This window comes from Haliotis rubra, unplaced genomic scaffold, assembly GCF_003918875.1.
Source record: "Haliotis rubra isolate DU_JTF1 unplaced genomic scaffold, ASM391887v1 Scf532, whole genome shotgun sequence".
Lineage (NCBI taxonomy): Eukaryota > Metazoa > Mollusca > Gastropoda > Lepetellida > Haliotidae > Haliotis > Haliotis rubra.
The window spans coordinates 369,465-389,967 of record NW_025767227.1 but is presented as its reverse complement, the minus strand read 5'-3'; the positions used below and the strand labels follow the sequence as shown (position 1 = coordinate 389,967).

Here is a 20,503-nt window from a genome sequence, read left to right as displayed (position 1 = left end):
ACCCCCGACTAAACCACGCCCTAATCCCCACCCTAAGCTATGTTGATTAGAAGAGGGAGTGCTGCAGCCATCAATTTTCGCGACACCTCAAAATTGTTGGCATGGTGACACACATCTTCTACTTCCTTTAGATCACCCCGTTCCTCTTCAATCAGCGGATAATTTAAGACAGACATGAGGTTGTTTTGACCACGGAACCTCTTCGAGTAGAGTAAATATACTCCTCGAAAGAAGTTAATTACTCGATTTGTTTATATAGCTAAAGCTAATCTATCATGGTGTAGCAGATCCATCATAGGAGTATAGAATAACTGGATGTTATTTTACTTTGTTCAGTAGTATAATATGACGTCACGACGGCTACTGTGAGAAGCTGTCTTTCATAACAATTGTCATTGTTTGTGGAAAGGACGTGTAACAATTGAACCACTTTAGGCCTGCCTATTATGATTGCTTTGCTGTTGGTGTTTTAGAGAGAAATTCATCTGTATTTCCAAGCGATCAATTTAACAAGGTACGCTGACGCAACTCTACACCATAAATCTGAAACCATAAATTATGTATGAACCATAAACGTTGTTTGAGTCGGAGATATCGTGCCAATCAGTCATGGCTTGCGATTAAACATATTTTGATGCCAAGAATCCCCGACCATTAGGTTCAAATTATGGGAAATATCAAAATATGATCATTGATGAAAACATTTAGAATCGTGTAGATTTGGGGAGTTCTGTTACTTTTTCTCATTGTATGACGTCAGAGTGTTATGACGTCGCATCTACGACCTGCAGATGTATACGCATCTGGATAAAGTTGTAGGCTGCTGAAGGCCCCCTTGGTCTAACTGATGGCGACAGCGTCTACTCGGATAGGGGAAGGTGGTTGCGATCGACTGGTCGTGTCACACCAGAAAATGGAACTTGTTGTTACCGTGGAATGCGCTCGGCGTTGAGGGGATTAAACAAGGACTGATCGGTTCAGAGTAGCCACACTTTGGAATATCGATGTTAATCTGCGGCATGATATTGTATCGTAATGAATATTGCTTTTCACTTGTACCCGTGAAAATCCGGGTTAGAATTTGTCTTTAGCAAGCTATGCATGTCGTGAAAAGTGACTAACAGGATCGGGTGGTCAGACTCACTGACTTGGTTGCCACGTGTCATTGTATCCCAGTTGTGTAGATTGATGCTCATGCTGTTGATCACTGGATTGTCTGGTCCAGAATCGATTATTTTCAAACTGCCGCTATATAGCTCGAACATTGAAACCAACCAACCAACTATTCACGTGTAAGAGCAGACACGTGCAGACACACATGCTCGCCGCCATGCAACTACACTTATCCTGAACACAACGTTAAACTCCATTTCACCTCACTCCATAGAAACACACGTTATGGAAACATGACTAGGCTGTTAAACCATGATGTAGCTTAACACTAATTTAAGCTTCTGTTACCTGCAGCATTGTTGTAGCCTCATGCTTAAGTCCGGTAAATGTCACTCTTTTGAAGTACAGTAGGATTTGTTCATTTCAGTGTCTAAAGAGTGATTTTTAGCTTTGATGTGAAGAGTGTCCCTCTGCCCTTAAAGGTTAGCGTAGTCACAATAACAAAATACCGGGTCGACCGAGGTTATCAGTCGATGAAGACAATGCCTCGCTACAAGGGATTATGGCACCCACTTTTCTCGCTTTACTGTTATTAGGATATCATAACTTCCTACATGATCACATAGAAGATGGCGGTGGACATCGGTTTGCTGACTTGGGTCTCCCTGACATTCCTGAGGTAAGTTTGTAAACTGAGTTTGGATATCATCGAAACACTACAATGTATCGCACTGTTGATGCTTATCGACATGGAATCGTCAGCACCGTTCTGTAACCGAGTAATCGTTTCAGGCAATGTAATTATATCACTGTAGTCGAATAATTAAAGACATTATCATGTAAATATTTCACTCTTGCTTGTTAATGGTATAAGAGTCTATACCGAAACGTCTCATCATTTATAATAAAGAAGTTATTATCCATAAAGTATCTTACTTTTTTATGTAAATATTTGTTACTCCGGTCGTCTGGAATGACGGATAACTCAGTATTACCACCAATTCGGGTCACCACCGATTCACTTTATTTATTATATACCAAAATCTAGGATATTTTATATGTATAGGACAACAAATATTTGTCCGATGTTTGAAACAGTTTGTGAAGAACATTCGACAACATCAAGCAGCTGGACTTGGTACACTACGATATTGGGTATAAACAGTCCGAATGAATAATTGCCTTCAATTTCTCAAAGACCTAACATCGTCACTTGACATGAGATTAGTACCGTGGAATCAATAGCATGTATGACAAGCATGCAAGTTAGTGAGTTTAGTTTTACGCCGCTTTTAACAATATTCCAACAATATCACGACTGGGGACACCAGAAACGGGCATCACTCATAGCACCCGTGTGGGTATCGAACCTGGGTCTTCGGTATAACGAGCGAACAATTTAACCACTAGGCCACCCCACTGCTCCCACATGCAATGAGACCACAACAATATTAAATATTCATATCGTTGATACCTGAGCAGGGTCCGTTGAATGTAAATTAGTAGTGTAATGTTTTTATTATACAGACTCACGAAATATACATAAGGTAACTGGCCCGTTTCTGGTGTCCCCCGCCGTGATATTGCTGGAATATTGCTAAAAGCGGCGTAAAACCAAACTCACTCACTCACTCACTCACTCACCACTTAAGGTAACTGACCGGTTCTGGTGTCCCCCGCCGTGATATTGCTGGAATATTGCTAAAAGCGGCGTAAAACCAAACTCACTCACTCACTCACTCACTTAAGGTAACAGGGTAATGTGTAACTGAAAGGCAACTCGATTATCCTCTCGACTGTTTTAGATAAACCTCGACAATGGATGAAGCGAAGCCACATGTGTAAAGTTCAAACTTACTTTGGGCACCTTTTCTAAGTCTTCACTATGTCATCTGTTAACACGAGCCTAGGTGATCTTTAGAAATGTGCAGTCATTTTCGACATCGAATGTCTTCAGCACATTGTGGAGATGCCTGTCACTCTTGCCTTAGAGATACGAGTAAATGAATTTTAGATTTGTTATTGGTAATAGAAGTTTTGTCACTAACACCTAAAGTTTTTACATATAATACTTTTATTGTAACATAATGACAACAGCAAATACAACTGTAACGATGATAATTATATCACACAAAACATAAATTTACATCTTGCGTTCACAATGCCGAAGAGATTGCTACTCCAATTCTCGCCAAAGACCCGGGTTCGTTCTACACATGGGTACAATGTATGAAGCCCATTTCTGGAGCGCCCTCACTCACTTTAAAACACCATGTCCGTAACGAGAAACAACACAACGACTGACCTCCAGCATCAATGATATATAAAATACAACTGCACATCGGCTGTCAATGAACGTGATCGCATTTCTTACAGACATTTACACTGTGTGCTGACAACGCTGAGCTCGCTCTAAGGAGTGATACAGTTTAGCGATATAAGCTTGTAAGCAGATAGATTGTCGTTCTTTGTAGATATAGTTTCCGAGTAACGGTTTAATTGGCGCGTCGTATTTGATGTACGGTATTTCAGCTCGGTGCTAATGATGAACAGAACACACAAAGCAGTGTATATCTGGGTTTACACTGTATAAAGTAATTGTCAATTTATGGCTGAGGGAAAAAGTGGTTATCCTTTAGTCTGACCACAGTAAACACTAAGCATCTCTGATGTCTCAAAGCTATGCAGTAAACTGTTCAGTCTCAAGAGGAACATGCAGAGACAAAGATGTCGTATAACATTGTATTCCTTTTGGGGATATTTATGTGTTTTTCGATATTCGACATAAGAACTGAAATAACCATCAGTACAGCGGATTATATTCGAGCAGTGGTGAGTCCTTTCAATCTGACAGTAATATTGTACATGGATCAATTTACTGACCCTAAATCGGGTGGTCAGGTTCGCTGACTTCGTTGACACATGTCATCGTATCCCAACTGCGTAGATCAATGCTCATGCTGTTGATCACTGTATTGTCTGGTTTAGACTGGGATATTTACGGACCGCCACAACATTGCTGTGTGCGTTGTCAACAATAAAAGATACAAAAACTATTGTGTCGCTGAAGAGAGCAGCTGTTCAACGTTCGAATATATTCCTGTCAGTAAATACGGTTTTTCCTTTTTTTTCATTCCCCAAGAACTACCTCTATCGCTATGGTTACCTGATGACACGGTTTCCCTGGCTTCCTGGCTCTTTCTCCAATGCAATCGAAGAGTTTCAGCGACGGGCATATCTCCCTCCTACTGGTAAGGAATTTATATTCTGTTACTAATATTACTGTTACTAATAACGGTAAAACGACTCAAACATGGCACTTTCTGACATTTGCACTTTAATTAATCTCAAAGCCGACTGGACTGGCAGCGTAACCTGACATCACATTGATGTGAAGGTGTCCATTGTTCGTGATGTCACAAACTGGTAGCATTACATCATTAAACAATGAATTCAATGACGATTTAAAAGTCTTGACATATATATCTACTTCATAAAGTATGGCATGTTGAGTGGTGTCAAGGTCGTAGTGGCCGTATAAGGACAAAATATCTCACCCGAGAATCATTGTCCTAGATACCTTAGGACTAGAACAATGTCAAGGTCGTAGTGGCCGTATAAGGACAAAATATCTCACCCGAGAATCATTGTCCTAGATACCTTAGGACTAGAACAATGTCAAGGTCGTAGTGGCCGTATAAGGACAAAATATCTCACCCGAGAATCATTGTCCTAGATACCTTAGGACTAGAACAATGTCAAGGTCGTAGTGGCCGTATAAGGACAAACTATCTCACCCGAAAATCATTGTCCTAGATACGTTAGGGCTAGAACAATGTCAAGGTCCAAGTTGTTGTATAAGGACACAATATCTCACCTTAGAATCATGGTCCCAGTTTCTTTAGGACTGAAATAATGTCATGATCGTAGTTTCTGTATAAGGACACAATATCTCACCCCAGAACCATGGTCCCAGTTTCCTTAGGACTGAAATAATGTCATGATCGTAGTTTCTGTTTAAGGACACAATATCTCACCCGAGAATCATTGTCCTTGATACCCTAAGACCAAAACAATGTCATGGTCGTAGTTTCTGTATAAGGACATAATATCTCACCCCAGAACCATGGTCCCAGTTTCCTTAGGACTGAAATAATGTCATGGTCGTAGTTTCTGTATAAGGACACAATATCTCACCCCAGAACCATGGTCCCAGTTTCCTTAGGACTGAAATAATGTCATGATCGTAGTTTCTGTATAAGGACACAATATCTCACCTCAGAATCATTGTCCTTGATACCCTAGGACCAAAACAATGTCATGATCGTAGTTTCTGTATAAGGACATAATATCTCACCCCAGAACCATGGTCCCAGTTTCCTTAGGACTGAAATAATGTCATGATCGTAGTTTCTGTATAAGGACACAATATCTCACCCGAGAATCATTGTCCTTGATACCCTAGGACCAAAACAATGTCATGATCGTAGTTTTTGTATAAGGACATAATATCTCACCCCAGAACCATGGTCCCAGTTTCCTTAGGACTGAAACAATGTCATGATCGTAGTTTCTGACTAAGAACATAATATCTCACCCCAGAACCATGGTCCCAGTTTCCTTAGGACTAAAACAATGTCATGACCGTAGTTTCTGTATAAGGTCATAATATCTCACCTCAGAATCATGAAGTCAGCGTCCTTATTCCAGTGTAAGAAATCGACGTCCGGCCTAGGACTGTGTGAGCTAGGAATCTTTCCACCAGGATATTAATTTATCATATTGACTGATTGACCGTCATGCTCTTGAGTGGCCCTCGTAGATTGACGTGGTTTTATTGACTGCCATGTTGCAGGTCGTCTCAATCGCGAAACCCTCGACATGATAAACCGGAAGAGGTGTGGCGTGCCTGACATCATCAGGTTGGTTGTGACGTCATCAAGAATCAAGCGATATGTTCTAGATGGTACGTATGACGTTGTGTGATATATGTATGTCCTCTTTCAAATGTTCTCTGGGCAAACAGGCGGCATCGGTTTTCATTGGTTCAAGGCACTGTAATTTGCTGTGGAAACTTTCGTCCCTTAACTAAGCAAGACTCGTGAAGGTCCGAGTTGGAATTGATCTTCAGCAATCCATGCCTGTCGTATGAAGTGACTAACGGGATCGGGTGGTCAGGCTCGCTGTCTTGGTTGACACATGTCATCGTATCCCATTTTCGTAGGTCGATGTTCATGCTATTGATCACTGAATTGTCTGGACCAGACTCAATTGTTGTTCAAACCGCTGCCATATAGCTGGAATATTGCGTGGGGCGTTAAACAACAACCAACCAACCAATTTGACAAAGTTGGAGTGAGTGAGTGAGTGAGTTTAGTTTTACGCAGCTTTTACCAATATTCAAGCAATATCACGACGGGGGACACCATAAATGGGCTTCACACATTGTACCCAAATAGGGAATAGAACCCGGGTCTTCGGCGTGACGAGCGAACGCTTTGGCCACTAGACTACCCAACCGCCCCTTGACTAGGCTGGGAACCTGATTGTGGGTTCGAGAATCCCGGTTCGTCCCGAATATATTTGGTGGACTTATATCAGTATGCCGTGGTCGTGAATTTCTGAGACCTGTGGGCTCTCCTCCCGCATTAATCTGTCATGCTGCGACTTTACTGGAATACTGTTGAAAGGAAGCGTTCCACCCATATCACTCACTCTCTTAACAAATGGCTGACATTTTGAATTGGATTATGGGGATTAGTTGGGCAGAGTGCCTAAGCAGTACGGATGCGATAACTAAGGATTAGGAGGACAGTGAGTGAGTGAGCTTAGTTTTAAGCCGCACTCAGCAATATTCCAGCTATGTGGCGGCAGTCTGTCAATAATCGAGTCTGGACCAGACAATCCAGTGATCAACAGCATGAGCATCGATCTATGCAAGCGAGCCTGGGCCTAATCAAAATTAATAGTTTAAATGCTAATTTCTAAAAATATAAATAACAGACTGGGGTCCTTATCTGGACTTTCCTCTTTGAAGGATAGAATCACTATGCATCCATGGGCTCAGCATTCAGTACAGCCTTAGAGCAAGGGCAACAGATCCTAAAAGGGACTTTTCTAACATTTGACCAAAGACTAATATATTGACATGAACAAATGAACAAACCTATCATTCCACATTTTTTAATGCAAGAATATATTTATGTACAAACATGTCTCATGTATATCTTCATATTTAGTACAATCAGCACTACATGTTGGAGCAGTTCTTTAAATATAGAACAATCGCTATCTGTTTCACACTCAGTATCAGATGTATATTGTTCCTCTGGAACCGTTTCCATAGATACCCGATGGAAGCACACCAACCTGACGTACTGTGTGAGAACATACCCGCTCTCGCCCGACACAACACATGACGGGGTGGACAGGGTGCTAGCAAAGGCGTTTAAGGTAATATGTCTCCCATGCTTATGAAGTATCTGAGTGATTGACAGATTCGAATGTACGTGTGTTTGAATTCCCTCTACGACAACCGCTATTATAAAAATGCCCACAACATTCGCTAGTTAGTTTTTTAAACGAAATGATTACAATAGTTCCACGAATTGTAGGTAGCTTCGATCCAAATAGGTGATCAAACAAGGCATAGCTCTTCAGTAGACATGTAGGTAATGGGACTGTCTCACTGACTCATTGTGGCCTTGGAACGGAATTTAGTTTTTGTGTGACTTATCAATTTAGTTATTTTATAGATCATGGATGACAACAAGTGCTATTCGATTTGAACAGACAAGGTGATCAAGACAAACAATATTTGTTTTGTTGCGGTCCAGTGAAATATTTCTCGCGGTTTAGCAATTTATTCGTGATGGTGTGTCGTCTGCCATGACACGTCCTCCACGGTATCCGTCTAATGAGTGCGTGTCCGTCTACCCGTCTACTACAGATATGGTCTGACGTCAGTTCTCTGACCTTCACCCAACTACCCCACTGCAACGTCGACATCGTCATCCAGTTCGACAGCGGTTACCATGGAGATCGGGCGCCATTTGATGGGAAAGGAAACACTTTGGCGCATGCGTACTTCCCAGGTGACAGTAAACGTGGTCTCAACGGTGATGTCCACTTTGACGACGACGAGCCGTGGACGACCCAGGGAAACGTACCCAACAGTAGGTGTAATACAATTAATTAGTCCAGGTATGTAGGTCAACTATGTCAATCCATGCTGAATTGTACAGATTTTTGCAAAATAATATGTCATTTTTCTATGAAATGTTTGTGACTTTGTTTTATTTTCAGGGGAAGACATATTCTGTGTTGGCGTCCATGAGATTGGGCACAGTCTTGGCCTGCAACATTCCAGGGAGAAGGGCGCGATAATGTGGCCCTGGGTGCGACAGTGTACAGACAGCCCGTTGACACAGGATGATATCAGGGGCATCCAGGCTCTCTATGGTGAGTATACTGATATCAGGGGCATCCAGGCTCTCTATGGTGAGTATACTGATATCAGGGGCATCCAGGCTCTCTATGGTGAGTATACTGATATCAGGGGCATCCACGCTCTCTATGGTGAGTATACTGATATCAGGGGCATCCAGGCTCTCTATGGTGAGTATACTGATATCAGGGGCATCCAGGCTCTCTATGGTGAGTATACTGATATCAGGGGCATCCACGCTCTCTATGGTGAGTATACTGATATCAGGGGCATCCAGGCTCTCTATGGTGAGTATACTGATATCAGGGGCATCCAGGCTCTCTATGGTGAGTATACTGATATCAGGGGCATCCAGGCTCTCTATGGTGAGTGTACTGATATCAGGGGCATCCAGGCTCTCTATGGTGAGTGTACTGATATCAGGGTGAATGCAGGCTCAACATTGTGAGTGTACTGATATTGACGGAATGAAGGCTCGACATTGTGAGTGTACTGACATTGACGAATGAAGGCTCGACATTGTGAGTGTACTGACATTGAGTGTACTGACGGAATGAAGGCTCGACATTGTGAGTGTACTGACATTGACGGAATGAAGGCTCGACATTGTGAGTGTACTGACATTGACGGAATGAAGGCTCGACATTGTGAGTGTACTGACATTGACGGAATGAAGGCTCGACATTGTGAGTGTACTGACATTGACGGAATGAATGAAGGCTCGACATTGTGAGTGTACTGACATTGACGCTCGACATTGTGAGTGTACTGACATTGACGGAATGAAGGCTCGACAATGTGAGTGTACTGACATTGCCGGAATGAAACGCTCGAGTGAGTGTACTGACATTGACGGAATGAAGGCTCGACACATTGTGACTGACATTGACGAATAAAGGTCGACATTGTGAGTGACATTGACGGAATGAAGGCTCGACATGTACTGACATTGACGGAATGTACTGACATTGACGGAATGAAGGCTCGACATTGTGAGTGTACTGACATTGACGGAATGAAAGGCTCGACATGACATTGAGTGTACTGACATTGACGGAATGAAGGCTCGACATTGTGAGTGTACTGACATTGACGGAATGAAGGCTCGACATTGTGAGTGTACTGACATTGACAGAATGAAGGAATCGACAAGTGCATTGACGAATTGACATTGTGAGTGTACTGACATTGACGGAATGAAGGCTCGACATTGTGAGTGTACTGACATTGACGAATAAAGGCTCGACATTGTGAGTGTACTGACATTGACGGAATGAAGGCTCGACATTGTGAGTGTACTGACATTGACGGAATAAAGGCTCGACATTTTGAGTGTACTGACATTGACGGAATGAAGGCTCGACATTGTGAGTGTACTGACATTGACGGAATGAAGGCTCGACATTCTTTGTGTACTGACATTGACGAATAAAGGCTCGACATTGTGAGTGTACTGACATTGACGGAATGAAGGCTCGACATTGTGAGTGTACTGACATTGACGGAATGAAGGCTCGACATTTTGAGTGTACTGACATTGACGGAATGAAGGCTCGACATTGTGAGTGTACTGACATTGACGGAATGAAGGCTCGACATTTTGAGTGTACTGACATTGACGGAATGAAGGCTCAACATTGTGAGTGTACTGACATTGACGGAATGAAGGCTCGACATTTTGAGTGTACTGACATTGACGGAATGAAGGCTCGACATTTTGAGTGTACTGACATTGACGGAATGAAGGCTCGACATTGTGAGTGTACTGACATTGACGGAATGAAGGCTCAACATTGTCAGTGTACTCACATTGACGAATGAAGGCTCAACATTGTCAGTGTACTGACATTGACGGAATGAAGGATCCCTGTTATTAACAGAAATCCTACTTTATCAGTTCTAGACACCACATTTTCTAATTGAAATGAATGCACGCAGGTCCACCTCCACGTCTTACAACGACAACACCGTCTACCCCAACACGTACAACTACGCCTACCTCGCCAACTGACCCTGACATCTGTAGCGGAAGAATTGACTCTGTGACTCTTGGAGCTGATGGGAAGTTGTACGGTTTTAGAGGTAAAGGCGTTTATTGTCAAATCAGTGGAAGAAATAGTATACGGATATACTCACCATTGTGGTGAACTTATCATGACAATTCTTTTCGGCCTATACCACGAGGAGATGTCGCTATGTATTATTTTGAAGATGCAGCACTAGAGGAAAACAGCACTGTCAGATATAAGGTTGACATGGTTTTGACCTCCGACCTCCTATGGGTATTGTCTCTCAGCCAGTGTTTGCCCTGAACCCTGAAAAGCTGCAGGCCCTAAGGACCCAGAACCATAAAAAGTTGTGGGTCCTGATCAGACCGTGTAGGCCCTATATTTTAATATGGAAATAATGCTCTTAGATATTGGGGATGAAAAAGCTGTCGGACATAAGGACCTGCAAAAAAAAACCGTGGGACCGAGAGGTTCTCACTGAGTCGGCTTCGGGCCTAAGAACCGACGTTAATTTCGAACGCTGCTCTCAGCATGCTAGTACTTCAGTACCCGATGTTCCTCCCTAGATCCGAGTGAGGATGGGATCAGGTTGTCAGGTTCTGCCATGTCGTCATGATGTGAATAGATGCTGCTACTTTAAGTCACTGGTTTGCCTGGTCCAGACTCGAACAAATAAATGAGTGTGTGAGTATGATTTTACGCCGTTTTTAGCAATATTCCAACAATATCACGGCGGGGGACACCAGAAATGGGCTTCATACATTGCATTATGCCTATATGGGGAATCGAACCCGGTCCTTCAGCGTGACGAGCGGTCGCTTTAACCATCTGGCTACCCCACCGCCCCCGATCATTTAAAGCTCACTGTAATGTAGTAACATACCTGGACTACTGCTGACGTCAGCGTTATACAAGAATAATAAAGCCACTCTACTGAATACAGTAGCACAGTGGGTTCTTCTCCATATGACCATTACATGTTAGGATCGTATTAAAGGGTATGTCACTAGTTCTCACTCTCGGGAGGTTCTTCTCCAAATGATCATTACTTGTTTGGATCGTATTAAAGGAAATGTCACTAGTTCTCACTGGCCTTCGAAGCCTATTCCTGTTTCCACCGCTGTCACATTGATTGAATATTGGTAGAGCGGCGTAAAACAATACCCCTTCTCATACAGTCTTATCTGGAACACGTTTTAAAGACATAAGACTCTATTTCAGGAAATTATGTTTACCAGTTTGGGTCTCGCGGGATCGTCGATGGTTACCCACGTGTCATCAGCTCCGTGTTTCCTGACGCCCCCTCATCAGTGGATACTACAATAACCCTCACCCTGGCTATAGGAGGGCGTGGCCCCAAGACAACCTTCACCTATCTCTTTACGGTAACATTTCTAACTGTAGGGTAACATAATATACACTCATTTCCTAACTCTAGGAGTGGTGGGGTAGCCTAGTGGTTAAAGCATTCGCTCGTCACGCCGAAGACCAGGGTTCGATTCCCACATGGGTACAATGTGTGAAGCCCATTTCTGGTGTTCCCCGCTATGTGTTGCTATGATGTTTTCTACAAAGTAATCATGCGTGCTGTCCCCAGGGTAACGTGACCTACATCTACACCTACGACGTGGCCTTGACAAGGTTCAGATTCTACAGGGGGCCTGTGTTATTCTCAGAGGTATTGCACCTACCCACCACTCGGCTGGACGCTGCCTTCTACCTCAACAACAACAACACCTGCTACTTCACACGAGGTAAATTCATTCTCGCGTAAGATGTTGGCTAGTAATGAAACATGGCGGTGGGGTATCATAATGGTTAAAGCGTCCGCTCGCCACGCCGAAGATCCGAGTTCGATTCCCCACGTGGGTACAATGTGTGAAGCCCATTTCTGGTGCCCCCGCCGTGATATTGCTGGGACATTGCTGAAAGCGGCGTAAAACTAAACTAACTCACTCACTAATTATGAAACAAACCAGAAAGAAGTTTGCAAGACTGAATTTGGCCTTGGAACGTTCTGATAACGTTGTAATTTTGGAATCAAATCCGTTTCTCCACTACATACTTTCCTTTGGCCGGAAAGTTAGTTTCCCTATTGGTTGTGTTTGGTGCACAGGTATCTCAAAACCAGTTGGTATCGCGGCTACAAGATTTGTTTGGCCTATAGGCTTATGTTTCAACTTTAGCATTTTTATGTTGGATCACTTGGTTCGCGGGGCTGCTAATCCCCCACGTCAGGAATGTGATAAATGATATTCGAGATTAAATCTGTTTGCCGAACCTGAAGACGTTCAGGCACAAACTGCTTCCCTACTTCATCCGGACAATAACTGAGACAAAATCGGAAAAGCCCTGGGAAAATCAAAGTCCTTTGAATGATTCCGATTGTCAGAGATGAATGCCCAGGGAGGCTCGGGTGTTCGCTCAAACCGTGGAACTAGTTGTGACGAGTAGCATCTGTAATGTCACTGGTACTGCAAGCAAAGAGTCGCTTTGTAAATACTGTAGTTTTCTGTTTCACTTAGCAATATTCGATTGTATGCAAATTAGAACACTCTGCACAACACAGATGCGATTTCGGTGAGATTTCTGAGCAGATATCTGACTAAAATATCCATGTAACACTGTAAATACCTCGCCTTCACAGGGAAAGTATATTGGAAGATGACTATAGACAAGAGAGGCGGAACAAGAGTCAGCTCACCCAGACAACTCTCCAGCCTCGCTCTACTCAACGGAATACCAGCTTTCCGCACTGCCGTGCGCATGCGTAGTAATTTGATGTATTTCTTCTACAACTCCACCTACTTCCGCCTTGAAGGTGCAGGTCGGAAGCGCCGCCTGGTGGGGCCCCTAGACACAGCATACCGATGGTTTCGCTGCAGACGACCCAGCCTGTATCAAATTGGTCTATTTCCTTAACAGGATCCAACTCTTGGCCCTAATGGCTTGTGGTGGGACTAAATAATGTGAGTTATTAGTAATGGGGTTTAAAACTGCGGGTTATTAGCGAGGGGTTTTGATAACGCGGGACATCAGTAGCGGGTTATAATAATGAGATCAATTAGTTGTGGGATATGATAATGCAGGGTATTTGTAGTGGGTTTTAATAATGCGGGGTGTTAGTGATGGGTTTTAATAATGCGGGGTATTAATAATGGGATATGATAATGCAGGGTATTTGTAGTGGGTTTTAATAATGCGGGGTATTAGTACTGGGATAAAGTGGGATATTAGTGAGTGAGTGAGTACCTTAATCTGTATAAGGGTTCACTGGAAGAGCGGTGTTTCACTGAACTTATATCATGTTTGAACATACAATGTCATTTAGAAAATCGTCAACTGTAATATATATAAACTCTGTCAAAAAAGAAACGCAACCCCTGTCCTCAGATATTAAAAATTCGTTTGAATAAAGTGGTTGTTTCCAAACTAAATTTTATTCAAATGTATTGAAATGATACACGTATTTAATGAAGATTACCATCCAAACAACTGCATTTTCACGCATAAGTGTATTTTATTGCTTATTCCGTCACAACGCATGAAATGACCCTGGTGACTTCGCACAAAAAAACAAATGCACGTGCAAATCATGAAAATGGCAGTTAATGTATGGGTGTATAAAGCTAATGTGCTTTCGTATTTTATTCATTCATTTGTCGCCGAAAAGCAGTGTTAAAAATGCCACGATTGAGTGCTGCCGACCGAAATATCACCATTGGTCGTGTTCAAGCCGAAGAAAGTTTTGGAACTGTTGCACGGCACCTAAATGTTCACAAAACAACGATATCCCGACTTTGGAGCCGCTACAACAACTTCAATTCGACCAACGATCGCCCGAGAAGTGGAAGGCCAAGAATCACGACCCCCCTTCAAGATCGGTACCTCCGGGTCCATCACCTGCGTAATCGGCATGCCCTACCAACCGTGACTGCCACACAAATACCAGGTTTGAGGAGAGTGTCAGCTCAAACGATTAAGAACCGTCTGAAAGAAGCGGGTTTACGTGCCTGTAGACCAGTTGTTGGACCTGTACTACGCCCCCTACATCGACGCCGACAACTCAGGTGGTGCAACAACGTAAGGATATGGACATTACAAAACTGGAGACGCATCTGTTTTGCAACGTCACGACGGAAGACAGCGTGTGTATAGGAGACGTCATGATCGTTTTGCGCCCATCTGCGTCCGACAGGTGGACAGATTTGGCGGAGACAGCGTTATGGTTTGGGTAGCCATCTCATACAACCAGAAATCAGACTTGGTGATCGTTCCAGGGGACATGACAGCCCAACGTTACATCAACCACGTGTTGCAGCCTCGCCTTCTCCCGATTATTGACCAACAGACACAGATTTTTCAACAGGACAACGCCCGGCCTCATACTGCACGTGCAACAATGAACTGTCTGCAGAATTCCAACGTCATTGTTTTGCCATGGCCCTCTAAATCACCAGACCTCAACCCTATTGAACACCTGTGGGATACTCTGGATCGACGCGTACGTCAACGTCAGCCGCCGCCACAGACGCTGCAACAGCTCGCCGTTGCACTGCAGTAGGAGTGGAGAGCCATTCCCCAGGAGAGAATCCGGCGTCTTATCCGTTCTTGTCCAAGGAGATGCCGTGCAGTGATTGCAGCTCGTGGTGCTCATACGAGATACTGAGAAAGACGCCCCCTGGTGACAAACTGGTGTCTGTGAGATGACTTTTGCAATGACAATTTTCAACATGACCATCTTGGTTATTATTCTGCCAAATTTCAGACTTCTGTCTTAAATAATAAAAATGCTGTATCGTCCTACAACTTAAGATTCAAATCTCTAAAATACAGGGGTTGCGTTTCTTTTTTGACAGAGTTATATGTTATAGTTTGGATTACACTTCCGGGATTTGGTTTCAACTGATGTACACAGTTAGTTCTTTAAGTACAGGAGGTGTCTGTTCATAAAGACTTCCATGTTAGAGTTATACGTGTACATAACAATGGTTGCACAATATGGATGAATATTTTACACTATGGGCACTTCAAACATCATATTTACTCTTTGCAGGTTGTACGTTTACTTGGGTATGGATCAAAATGAATAAAGGGCATAAATCTTGACTAACACTTTCTTATTTTATTAGAATACAAGACAGCCATCTTGAGTGAGTGAGTGAGTGAGTGAGTGTACGAGTTTCAAAATCGGGTAAAACTTGGAAAAACAAAACCTGTGTTTAATAATGTGAGAACAGAAGTCATGTCCTGGAACTTAAGATGATGACACGGTACCTTGACACCAGAGGTCATAGCTAGCCCGTTACATAACTGGAGGGCGGTATATTTCCCCAGAATGGTATTTTAACTTTTGCCACACACCAGATCGAGACAGGTGGTGTCGACTACTGGTTCTAGATCGAAAAGACAAATGATCAAACACGTCCGATAAAATACCTTAGTTGCACTTGTACCAAATGTCCGGTGCCTTTCTCGGTGAACAGGTGCCTTGCCTTTGCATGTGTTTATGACGGATGTCACCAGCTGGACAAACACCTGGTGTTATCACCACTTGAAAGTGATTCATAAACAGATGATTATCATATGTGGTGATATATCTTTATTGAAAGGATTTTGTGCTATCTAATTTTTAACAAATCGTGTTGACAAAACGAAGCTTCTCAAGAAGTCCTTTATTGTTACATATAGAGGTTACACTGATTTGGTTGTTTTGTTGTTTTACGCCGCAAACAGCAATATTCCAGCCATATGGCGGCGGTCTGTAAATAATCGAGTCTGGACTAGAAATATCTAGTGATCAACATCATAAACATCGATCTACGCAATTTGGGATAAGATGACATGTGTCAACCATTTGCAAGTCAGCGAGCCTGACCACTCGATCCCGGGTTAAACTGACACTGCGTGTGTCCACGATAAGTAATACCCATGACTTGCCACAACTGGTTTGTTCAGTATATGCAAGAGATTTGCCTATGACACATAGTTTGTACCAGTACAGTACCAGTGGGGTAGCCTAGTGGTTAAAGTGTTCGCTCGTCACGACGATGACCTGGGTTCGATTCCCCACATGGGTACAATGTGTGAATCCCATTTCTGGTGTCCCCCGCCTTGATATTGCGGAATATTGGTAAAACTGGTGTAAAACTACACTCACTCACTCACGCAATTTACCATAACAAGTGGGAAGGGGATTACACGTTGAATGCAAGTTGAATGCGCGCCATCATCGCTGGAAACTAAGTTTGTAAGTTGTTTCTCAATCTAAGACTTTATGGTTACACATTATAGTACCCATATTACAGTTACCAGACACACATAATATGCCCCTTTAAATAGCGGGTGGCCTTTTGTCGGAGGTTAAAAGAAACTTGTGGTGTCCATAAGCCACATAGCTGAAATCCATTTGACGTGAATCTATTTATGAGCTTGGAATTCTAACACAGCGTCGATATAGTCAAGTGCTAGTCTATCAGACCAAGATTTCAGTGTCGATTCTTCAATGAAACCACAGTGACCTCCCTTGTTTGTAGTCACTAGCAACCAATTCGAATTCTCTCGAAAAATGTTGAATGGTACATATCTGGCCATGAATATGGGATCATCCAAGCTGGTAACACACATGATGGGAGGCGATACATTATCGATATTTCTCATCGGGTTCTGACGCTGCCAATACTCAAGACTGTCTTTGTAACCGTAGAATTTACAGTAGACCTGTTTGTCAAATTCCTTAAAATTTGTCGCTCTGAACGCCGCTCTCAAGTCAATTAACTGACACAGCATCTTGGTATGTTTCTTCAGAATTTTCTTCAAGGACGAAAGTAGAATATATTCATAGACATTATTCATAGGCTTAGTAAACACGTCTAATGAGTCATACCCTGGGCATAGACATACCGCTGTTGCTAGGATACAGTCAGCTCCGTATTCACTGAGATAAGACATCAAAAGTCCCGACCCTGCACTGGAGCCAACAGCGACAATTTTTGCTGCGGGGTGTTCGTCGTGCAAATACTCCACACAGCGTCTCATATCCTTCGCATCACCAAACCCTTGCAGTTTTGGCGTCGCCAATACGGAATCCCCGTGTCCACGTTTGTTAAACACTACAACTCGGTAACCTCGCTTCGACGCAGTGTCGCAGAGTTCGGCCATATCATCCGCGGACGCCGATAGACTCGGCAACACTAAGAAAATCGGACTTGTATCGGTAAGAGAGTCAAGTTTGTCTTGTACCCAGTCCAAGGCAACAGCGCCGCCATCGTCCAGATTGATGTACTCCCGCTTGAAACAAAGTTTTACTTTTGGAATCAAGGCTGCAACGAAAGTATGTAGATGGTTGTTCTGCAGCCAAAATGGCGGCCTGTAAGGGGAGGTAAAACCAGGCTTGGTTCCGATGATGTGTCGATGGAGGTCCGAGTCAAGATAATACAGGTCTGGAAGTGTGTGCTTGTTGCGGCGGTAGTACCATACCACGAAGACGAAAAGGGCGATCACGCCGACGGTAGCGACATACATTGTCTCCAGCATGAACTGCATTGTTGGGAATCCAATCGTCAAGGGTTTTACAGATGCCAACCTAACTAAAAACCACAATAAAGAATCGTAAGTGTTTGGGACTCTGTAAAATATAATTGGTTTATAATCTACTATTTTCAATATTGGGTCATCACATTAAAGCATCTGTATCAACTAGTTTCGAAGCTATATGACCTGTCGCTGCGAACCGCAAAATGTGAATGAGTACTAGTGAGTTTAGTTTTACGCCACTTTTGCATTATTCCAGCAATATCACGGCAGGGAACACCAGAAAAGGGCTTCATACATTTAACCCATGTGGGGAGTCGAACCCGGGTCTTCAGCGTGACGAGCGAACGCTTTAACCACTAGGCCGCCGCGCAGCAATATGTTACAGAGAAACATACTGACATGACAGTATCACCACTACTGAGAACGAGATCGCAGCCATAATCAGGTCATCAGGTGTTGATACCCCTTGTACTTTGTACTCGTGTACAAATGTCAAGCACTTATGATATTTTTACAGGTTGTAACGCCAAGGACTCCATTTAATTTGCCTCAGTCTATAATTGGCAAAGAGCGTCGTCGTATTCCTATTGTAGCTGCCTTTCATGTCAAGCTTGTATATGCAATATCAGATCAACAATTACAACCCAAGTCAGAAGACCAAGCACTGATCACAATTCCAAGGATATCTCCAGAACACTGGAAATGTTCCGTTGCATTACCGTCCATTTGTCATCAGACACTGTGACAATCCGAACCCATTCAAGTGAGTGTTAGAGAGTTTAGTTTTACGCCGCACTCAGCAATATTACAGCTATATGGCGGCGGTCGTTCAATAATCGAGTCTGGACAAGACAATCCAGTGATCAACAACATGAGCATCGATCTACGCAATTGGGAACCGATGACATGTGTCAACCAAGTCAGCGAGCCTGACCACCCGATCCCGTTAGTCGCCTTTTACGAGAAGCATGGGTTACTGAAGATCAATTCTCACCAGGATCTTCCCGGGCTGGACTTATTTGAATTAATAGGGTGTACGGGAATACAAACGTGTATACATCCTATGTTTCACACAGTTTCGAACCCAAAGATATTCATAAAATTCTTTCATAAAATTTATCAGTTAACGACATGCAGCAATGTTCCATCTATATCAAGATGATTTAGTATCAACCATGCCGGGCACATGAAAGTAGATGTGTTAATATCAGGTCCGAACCCCAAATTATGAACGTGAATTTGTTTGACAATGACAATGACAGTACTTTATTACCCTAGGGGAATTCTTTTTACATTTGAAAGTTATCACATAGTTAAACATTAAAATATCAAACATTTTGTAGTTAAGAAAACACAAAACAATACAACAGAGAAACAAAGTTAACAGTCATTTAAAAGGCGAATACTTGCTGGAATAGAAGAATTTTGAACATTTTTTGCTTTAAAACGGGGCATTTGGTATCGGCTGCCTGAAGGTGAAAGATTATATTCAGAAAATAAAACGTGTCTGGAATCAGATAAACTTCATTCAGCGATATTAAGAACACTGGAATTATAAAGAGAAAGAAATCCGAAACACACCAGATATTTTACTTGCAATTAAAATGATTTTGTTGATATTTGCTTTTACGAGGGCCATCAGCATCACCTTTTTGCTTACGATGAAAGATCTCAGTTTGCGCATAAAATACAATCATTGCCGGCATTTCTTAAAAATAAAATCAGTGTTTGGAGCTGACTGTAGTTTATTTCCGATAATAGTGCCACTATATTTGTACTGTGATACAATTTCGACAGTTTTACCCTTGATTTCAACAGGCATAGAATATTCACCGATACACTGCTAGGTCCAAATATTTATTTCACTTATATCACCATCGAATAACCATTTTTTGTTAGTTTTAATTTCAGTCACAATCGAACATAGGGGCATACTTTCTTTCGCCGGGCAGTCTACTTCGATCCGGTTTTACTGTGTAGAACAAGTCAGGGGCGTAGCTATCATTACGAAAAAAAAAGCCCGGGCTTACACATGATTTTTGATAAAAAGGGTTGGGCAAGCCCTCAATACTATCTAAATATAAAGCTTTGCAACCTATCGGGTTTACACGAACAAATTGGCTTGCTACGCGCCTGTCAGTGCAGTAAGTAGTGATACTGACCTGTATCTAGAGGCGAGCCGTCGTGGTTGAACTCATTCTGTCCTGTCAACCGTTTATATCTTGTTATACATGGTGGTGTGATGCTCTTGACTTTGGCATCTCATTGACCGATGGCCAGGCGTGAGTGACGACAGATAAACCATGGACTGTAGCTTGTGTTAGATAACACGAGACCGGCCAGTGACTGTACAGTACCTTTCCACTGTGTTATTACGAAAGTGATTTTGTGTGGGTGA

The 20,503-nt window shown here is 42.8% G+C and overlaps 1 protein-coding gene across 1 annotated transcript; it reads right to left on the bottom strand.

Moving 5' to 3' along the window:
• Positions 1-16,227: 16,227 nt before the first annotated feature.
• Positions 16,228-20,503, bottom strand: LOC124253146 (protein ABHD15-like). Its single transcript, XM_046686865.1, has 2 exons — positions 20,268-20,503; positions 16,228-18,158 (listed from the first exon to the last, which is right to left on the bottom strand). The coding sequence occupies exon 2, from the start codon at positions 18,112-18,114 to the stop codon at positions 16,990-16,992; it is 1,125 nt and encodes a 374-aa protein (XP_046542821.1). The 5' UTR covers positions 18,115-18,158; positions 20,268-20,503; the 3' UTR covers positions 16,228-16,989.

Excerpts from the sequence above, each read along its gene's own strand:
- LOC124253146 (XM_046686865.1), bottom strand. The coding sequence starts at position 18,114 with ATGCAGTTCATGCTGGAGACAATGTATGTCGCTACCGTCGGCGTGATC.